The 8,983-nt window shown below is 38.2% G+C and overlaps 1 protein-coding gene across 1 annotated transcript in view; it reads right to left on the reverse strand.

The window, feature by feature from the left end:
- Positions 1 to 442: 442 nt before the first annotated feature.
- The window catches only part of rybpb (RING1 and YY1 binding protein b), a gene marked incomplete at its 3' end in the record, with an annotated part of 25,580 nt that continues 17,039 nt past the window's right edge, over positions 443 to 8,983 (reverse strand). The window contains 2 exon segments of the mRNA XM_014009475.1: positions 443 to 541; positions 622 to 927. Of these exon segments, the coding sequence (XP_013864929.1) occupies positions 443 to 541; positions 622 to 927 (405 nt within the window).

The raw sequence follows: 8,983 nt of genomic DNA on the forward strand, positions 1-8,983 counted from the left end.
CTTCTTCCATGAAGCAGCTCTGTTGTCCTCCATCCATATTTTCAGTTCCAGGCTGAGTCATTTCTACCTTCTCCTCTCTGTCAACGCTCTCTGGTTTCATTTAAAAGAGTCGATCATCAGATATTGTCCAAGATTAACCTTCAGGGTGGATATAGCTCACTCACACCGTGGACCTATCCCAGAATGCTTTGTGTGCAAATAAAATGGCCCTGTCCATGTAATATACTTTATAAATACTTTTAGTTTAAAAATAATAAAAACTGAACATCCTACAGTATTTTTACAGTCTTTATTTTACAGTTAAAATATTTGTTTATCAAATAAAGTCTAATGTTACAAGTGAACCTGGATCCCTTTAAGTTTTGATGCAAGACTTTCCCTCAACAAAAGTGTTGTCTAGTCGTGTTCTGGCAAAGAAGCAGAACAGAAAGTTCTCACAAACCTGGAATTGTGWGAGTTTTTGTTGGTCTTGGTTGCAGACTTCCCAGACTGTATGCTCTGTTTGTCACTGGGTGGGCTCTGATGGCTGTCTGATTTGGGTCTGGAGGAAAACACAGGAGAGGATTTAGAGCAGCACAGAGAACATCTAGATACCAGTTCGAGCCTGACTTTGGTACCAACCTGGTTTTTTTGCTGCTGGGCTTTTTTGTGACAGCTGGGCTGATGTCCTTCTCTCTGTCAGGTTTGTCTACGATGGCTTGCTCTTTGTCACTCTTGTCGTTCTCGGGGGTCTCTCCCTCCAGCCTCACTCTGTCTGGACGCTCTCCCTCAGGGTGTCCCTCTCCACCAGCCCGCTCTCCTTCGCTGTGCAGGCGCTCCTTGTCCGGGCGCTCGCTCCTCTCTCTCCTGTCCTTTTTGGCAGGGGGAGGCATGGGGTACTGCTGAGCCACCTGCTGGGCTACCAGCTGGGAGTTTATCCTGGGTTTCCTGAGGAGGAGATCCCAAACAAACATGGATTATTCTTGTAGTGAAACGGTGAGCTAACTCTGGCCATGCATCAACATGATAACACTGCAGCAGATGAAGGTGGCTGAATTTAAACACCAGAAAGGGAGAAGGGGTTTCTAGTCCCAGCTGCTATAAAGGTGGGTTTGAACAGCCCCTGTTTTGGAGTTAATCTCATTACCTCACGGCTGTAACAACATGAATGCACAGGATCACAAGGTGGAACATTTGCAGCATGTCGCTCAGGTCTTCTAATCTGATTACAGCAGCCTCGGCCTTATTTGTCACAGACTGAGATTGAGTCAGACGTAGGGCTGCTTTCGAGGAACCRCAGAGCCCTTTCTGACCCCGACACCTAAACAATCACAAGTCTTCTGTTTGAATCCTCACTAGGTCTGCAGGTGAGAAATGGCCTGAAGTTAGTAGGCAAAAACAGCAAACTCCAAGTCCGAGTGCCTGAGCCAACACACACCTGCAACTCAACAGACACCAGCTGGCAACAAGAAATCTTACGGGAAAAGGAAGGATGACTGCACAAACCAAACTGCTGCAGCAACTGGGAAARTACAGCGAGGAGCAAACACCTGATACATTCACACAAAAATTAACTCAATACATTATGTGCAAACTAGAGTTTTTATAGTTCACTAAAACTAATAAAAACTGAAATTGAAAAAACATTTTAGTTAACTAAAATAAATAAAAACTGTAATAAAATGAAAAACGATAACTAACTAAAACTGTATAACCTTTTTACATAACTAACTAAAACTAACTGAAATTATGGATAGAATAGCCTTAGTTTTAGTGTTTGTCAATTTATTTTGAGACGTGGATCTTTTTTTTTTAAATTGAGTAGTTTCACATTAGCTGTGTGCAGCTTACAGCATCTCATGTTCTGTAACAACACTTGTTTACAGTCTGATGTTCAGCATCGTCTGCTAAATGATGACAACAAAAGTTGGGAGAAAATGGCAACTTYCACTTTGTTATTTCTTTGAATATGACTGCGAGAAAAAAATTTAAAAAGTGTCTTGTAGTGGAAATAGGTGATAAAACAGGTGGAATACTTCTCAAGGGAGAAACTGCATGAATGAAGCTCACACAAAATGGTTAACTATGATCTATCTATCCTGACACGCTAACTTCTCTCAGTAGCTGCCATGAAAAACAAACAACAGGTAGCACCAGGCTGGAGACAAATATAGTCATCGTCCTAAAATAATCACCCAAGTTTTAGTTGCAAAATTCAGTTACACAATTATTTTACAAAGGTATCGCTATAATTGATGCTTTAACTAGCGACTAAATAGCTGTTGGTTAGTTAACTATAGGAACATCACAAGTTGGATGCATTGACAAATAAACTATATAAAAAACTAATACTAGAACTAATAAAAACTAAACTAAACATTAAAAATGCAATAATAACTAAAAAAAACTACTAAATCCACTGTAAAAACTAATTAAAACTGAATTTTAAAAAAAGTCAAAACAAAATAAAACTAAACCATAAAGAAAAATCCAAAACTATTATAACCTTGGTGCAAACAAATCTCCTGACCTCAGGCTATTAAGGTGGACTTTCATCAAGAAACTCTTTCAAACCTGTAGTAGGGTTGCTGGTATTATTTTTCAGGTATTATTTTGYACACCCTGCAAAATTTCCACAGAGTGATGCATACAGGAGCTGTAACGATCCAGCAGAACAACAAAACCACTGAGTTTTAAGATGTTAAATGCTCTGGATATCGTTGCTGTTGAAGCATTTTCCAGTGAAAAAATATTTGAAGAAACTTTCAGACGAGAATCTGGGTTCACGTTTGACCATCCTGTGACGGTGTTGTGTTAAGATGTATTCTCCTGTCTGCACTCCAAACAACTCAGCTCCTTTAAGTGTTGGTATTTTAAGTGAAATGCTAAAAGAAAAACATTTGATCCCCATTGTAGCARGAACATTATGTCACTTTGCTGCAGTTCTTGCCAACAGAATCCTTATAATACATTGAGTATTCAGGTTTTTTTATTTTTCATTTTTTAAATATTAAGAGTATGATGCAACAAAGGGCAAAGAGGCAGGTAGCAAAGGCCAAACATAAGGTGTATGAGTTGTACAAGAGGCTGGACAATAAGGAGGGAACAGGAAAGGATGTGCAGGTTAGGTTTATTACAGATAAAAACGTAATTTTCTAATATGTGAGGAGTGTTTGATGGAAAGATAGGAGTACTTTGAGCTAATGAATGAAGAGAATGAAAGTGAAAGAACAAACAAGACTAGGAGGTGGGAAAGATTAGTGAGGATAAAGTTCAGAAAGCTTTGATTGAAGAGGATAAAAACAGAATTTCAGTTGGACCTGATGCGTACCGGTGGAGATATGAAAAGGTCTAGGAGAGCTGGCAGTCAGATGTTTGACTTGATTATTCAATGGCATGTTTGAGAGTAAAAAGAAAGTTGGATAAATGCCTGAGGAATCAAAGAGTGTGCTGCTGCCAATTTTTAAGAACAAGGGTGATGTACAGAGTTGTAGAAACTGAAGGGGAATTAAGTTGAACCCCATGATGAAAATCAGGTGGGTATAAACTAGACTTGTGAGCAGCAGTATGGTTTCATGCCAAGAAAGAGCACCACAGACACCATCTTTGTTTTGAATATGTTGATGCAGAAGAACACAGAGGATTAGAAAGAAAGTCATTGTGTCTGTAGATAAAAAAAAAAAACATACGACAGAGTGTCAAGGGAGGAGATGTGGTGGTGTGTAAAAAAACCTGGAGTGGCAGAGAAGTACGTTGGACAGGACACGAGGACAGCAGGACATGTGTGAGGACAGCAGGACAGTGGTGAGATGTGTTGTAGGAGTGACAGAACGTCAAGATGGAGGTGGAACTGCATCAAAGATCAGCTCTGAGCCCCTCCTTATTAGCTTTGGTGATGGACAGATTGAGGTGGACTCTGATATTTGCAGATGACATTGTGATCTGTGGTGAGAACAGGGAACCGGTGGAAGACAACTTGGAGAGATGGAGGTATGTGCTTGAAAGAAGATGACTGACAATCATCTGTTGATTAGGACTTGTGTTGACTGGTGAGACAGGATCAAACAAGAAAGGATGTGAAGGTTAAGGAGGTGGCAGGTGGAACATTCAGGCCACAGGAAGCAGAGGTCACAAAGGTGCAGGACTTTAAGACCTTAGGGTTGACGGTTCAGAAAACAAGGAGGGTTGTAAAAGAGGTGCAGAAGAGAGTTCGGGCAGAATTAAGTGAATGGAGGAAAGTTTCAGGAGAAAATTGTGACAAAAGACTGGCAGTAGGGCTGCCACGATTTGTTGACTAGTCACGATAATGTCAACTATTAAAATCGTCAACGACTCATTTAATAGTTGATACATCATTTTTTTTTCTAAGTTTGTATTTTTTTATAGTCCACTAATCGCTGATTAGTRGACTATAAGAATAATTGTTTGTGGCAGCCCTAATTACTACTACTTTGTGTGTCAAGGACAGAAAGGTAGACGTAGCAGTGGAAGGTGCCGCAGCAGTTTGGAGAGAAAGGCAAAGTTAGAAAAAAAAGATGAATCAACTATTAAATTAGTCGACGATTTTAATCGTCGACAATAATCATGACTATTCATGGCAGCCCTAATTGGCAGCAAAGGTCGAAGGAAAAAAGAGCAGTGAGACCAGCTACRTTGTATAGTTTGGAGACAGTGGCATTGACAAAAAGACAGGAGACAGAACTGGAAGTGGCCAGGCTGAAGAGGTTCTCCTTGGAAGTGACAAAAATGGATAAGATTAGGTATAAGATCATCAGAGGTACAGCACAGGTTGAACGACTGGGAGATAAAGTTGGAGCAGACTGAGACGGTTTAGATGTGTGCAGATGAAAAACTATGGGTATATTGATAAAAGAATATTGGAGATGCAATTGGAAGGAAAAAGACAAAGATGCAGAGATAGAGTTGGGCAATTTCGGCAAAAAAAATTATCATGGAGTCCCTGGACCCCCTTATGTCCTGGTCACATGACCAATTTAGTGGGAAAGATTTGCTCTTCGTAAGAATCTGTTCCAAATTGTWTCAAAATTACAGATTTCAGGCTATACTTCAAATTTTAAAATTCTGTTGATAGATAAAAAAAAAAATCACAGAACTTTTTTTTTTAAATGTTCGTCATATTTGAAGTGGAGAGGAGCACTGAGCGGACTCTGCCTGGTGGCATTAATCATATTAATCGTCAAGTGTCAAAAAATAAATCGATTAATGTTTTTCTGACTATTAATTGCACACGATACGATTACGCCCGACCCTAGTTAGAGAGGAGATATTGTAAAAGATAATTCTCAGCTACAACAACATACACTTTCAGCTGTGTATTCTATGGCTGAATTATAGCTCTTTGTAAAACTAGCATTAGCAGTTAGCTTAAATTGGGACTAGCAATCATCCTTGGTTACATCACAACAAATTTCATCTAATAAGTCTTAAAATGGCTGAATTATCGCCATTTTAAATTTAGCTATGAATAGCATTTAGTTTTCAGCTCCTACCACATTGATTTTCAGTCATGTTTGTCTAAAATGCTCTGAATTATACAGTTCTTTGTTAATTTGGCGTTGGCGATTAGCTTAAAATTGTGACCATCATTCAGCATGTTTTTGGATCATTCTTTGCTACTATCACATAAAATTTCAGCCTAATATATTTTAGCGCCATTTGAAATTAGCTATGGTAGCTCTTGTGGTTATATTTATTTAACAAGGAACAGAAATATTTGATTCAAAGAATAAAAGGCACTTCATAGAGTTGTCTACTACTTTGTTTATTGCAAAAAGCAAAAACACAAGTTTACAGAGAGCAATCAGACTGTGTCAGCACGGGTGTTAACAGGCAGTTCTAATGGCTAACTTTATTTACTGTTTCAACATTCAGATCAGATCATGTCACTACCAGATAAAGAAAAATAACAGTGATAAATTATAATGATAAGAGTGATTACTCCTAATAGATTTTGTCCAGGTGATAACTGAACAAAGTAAAACACAGTAATGTTGATGTCGTCGGGTCAGTTGAATATCTTATAACCTGACCTAAATAAGAACAGATCAATAAGTATCTTTCCTTCACAGCAGACATCTTGTATTTTCAAATCCAGGGTAGTTTGCTTTATTTATATGTGCCCCACTTAATAACACATTGGCCACCACAGTGCAAAAATGTCTACCTCTGCCCCTGTTCATGCTTTAAACTTGTTATTCTTTGAGAAAAAAATTATAAAAAAATTCTATATATAAATAATAATAATACTAATAGTTGACAAATGAATTGAAATAAAAGTAACCGGCAGTGGCAGCCCCTGAACTTGGAAAGAAAATATTGCAGTTGAACAGAGGTGGAAACACTTTTGTGGTCAACAAGAAAGTTATTGAAGTTAAAAAAAACTTTTCTGGTTTGACAAAAAAAACTCAACTGTAGTTTTATGTAGTAAATGGTTTCCAGTGGTTATCCTCAGAGTTTCAATTTGGCAACACCACAGTCCAATTACTTTCTCATTTTCTAACCTAAACCATTTTTCCTCATCCGACTCTCCACTCATCCTCCATCCTAGTAGCCTAGCATGTGTAAGTCAGCATTTGAACGTCTTCTCTTTACTTTTCAGCTTCTTCTTTTTTATGACTATTTAAAAAACTCCTTTGGTCTCCTCATATTGTACTCTATCACACACTGAGCTGGCTCTCCTTGAGACGGGGGAGGGGACATGCAGCTGATCAGACGACAATCAATTGGGGTATAATAGAGTATCATGTTGTAACGCTTCCACTACACTCCAATCAATACGCAATCTGCAGTGCATCCTGATGAGCCTTGCTGCTGTTGATCCATTAGAAGCTGGCGCCTGGGGTTTATCCACCTGTTGGCCCAGTGTGAAGCACCCATGGGAAGTGTTCAGAGGGCGAGAAATGAATGGGTGTGAAATATTCTATCCCCATCTTTAGAAATCTCTCACCTATTCCCAACACGTCCTACTTCACATACAATTTATTAAAATATTTCCTCCAAACATTATTGTGATTTGTAATTAAAAAAGTAAAGCTGCATTATATTGGTTTTGCTTGAAAATAAATCTTATTAGCAGACATGTACAATGTGACAAWTTTACTAAATGAAATAAAAAAGTGTAGTATCTTCAGTCTTAGCCAGCTATTAAATATGAAAAAATACATTATTTTGAACTTGAATTATTGCCACCAAATTACGAAGTTGTATTTGAAAATGCACAGACAGCTTGTGATTGGTACTGGTACCAAAGCTAAGCCCAGCAGAGTGGCAGCTTTTACTGAATAAAAAGGTATGAGGTATAGCTGATTAACATTTTTCTTTTATGCACACCTCATAGCATAATATTGCACACATTACAAGATCTTGAAAATATAATGATGTGTGTTTAAAGGAATAGATTACGTAAAAAAACAACTGATTTAATGCTGGATTTGTTAATGGTTAGGTCATTCATTTTATGAACAATTACCAATTAAAYGTACAACAAAGGCAATGATGTGTGCATTTGTGTGGAATTGTGAAAGAAACTGCAGAGGTGAATGCAGACCTTCAAMAATAAAATCTTATTTTAGTAAAACAAAGACACAATGTTTAACACTTTTAACCCTCTTTAACATCTGTTATTAGCGCAGTTAGGATGACCAACAGTATAAGCTGTTTTTGTATCAGTAAATCCAGTCAACCATAGCTTAAAGTTTTACAACAGGCTGCCAACATTTCCAAATCCACAGTGTTTTATAACAGATACAAGTTCAACGGTCAAATGAATAAAACTGAGCAAGTTTATCATCCGTTGTCCTTGTTGTTGGAGTCTTGTTMCTAAGTACTTCAACAGAAACCCTCAGCTTATACAAAGATAAGGTAAAATACAAACAGCTCAGTGTGTGCCCTAGTAGAGCTGGGCGGTATGACCCAAATTTTATATCATGGTATTTTCAACAATTACACTGGTTTCACGGTATTTGACGGTATTTTTTTCCTCACAGCTCAGCTGATAATAAAATGTACAAACTTTGCTTATTGACTTTTTTCTTTTACTGTACCTCTGTATCACTGTTTCCCTCCTCTTGTACGTCTTTTCTTCTTTGCCTGGTTGTGGACAGTAATCATGCATTTAGGTCTGATCGTGAAGGGTTGASAAAAAATCATTATCTGGTCTATCGTTACGTGTTAATAAAACACGTTAATAAAATAAGGACGACTCACCTTACACACCAGTCAACTCCGCTACACTACAAAGCTACTTCCCCCTAGGCTTTTCACAATAGAAGCACGCTAGAGTCTCCATGCAATAACGTCTCCGTTATAACGTAGTGCATTAAATCTAACCGTGCGCGTCACTGAAGAGTCGTTTACTATTCAGCGATGGTGAAAACATTTTTTTTTACGTCAGACCATATAAGCGGCTGAAATACACCGCCGCCACCAGTGGTTCAAACAATAATGTTAGCATGCTATGCGCTTAGCGGTGCTGCAACGAAATGTGTCCCCAGGGAAACAGCTCACTGGCGGCCGCAACAAAACGTTCCACACATGTTCAGGCTATTTACACCGGTATTCAGAAAAGTCATATCATAACAAAAATAAAAAAACGGTTTTTGGTACAAAATGTTTTACYGCCCAGCACTATCCCCTAGACTATTGGGGGGTGGGGGATGGGGTTAACAAGGAGTGTTTTTTTTATTTAAAATGACAACATGAAAAATTCTACAATTGAATTTGCATTAGTTGAATCAAGATGGACTTAGGAGCAGGCAAACATCCACATCTTCTCATCTACCCAGCTAACAGGAAAATAAAAAAACACTACTTTTCTCTGACTGTGTGGAAAAGAGAACTACAGTTGTTTATGTTTCGCTCTGCATGACGTACAGCAGGAGGGAGAAATTATGAGGATTAGAAATAAATAAATACAAAAGGTAAAAATTTACTCCCATAATTAAAACAAATTTATGAATGGGAGTGGGGTTCTGTGTTCTTCTAC

Source organism: Austrofundulus limnaeus, unplaced genomic scaffold (assembly GCF_001266775.1).
Source record: "Austrofundulus limnaeus strain Quisiro unplaced genomic scaffold, Austrofundulus_limnaeus-1.0 Scaffold58, whole genome shotgun sequence".
In the NCBI taxonomy this organism is placed as follows: Eukaryota; Metazoa; Chordata; class Actinopteri; order Cyprinodontiformes; family Rivulidae; genus Austrofundulus; species Austrofundulus limnaeus.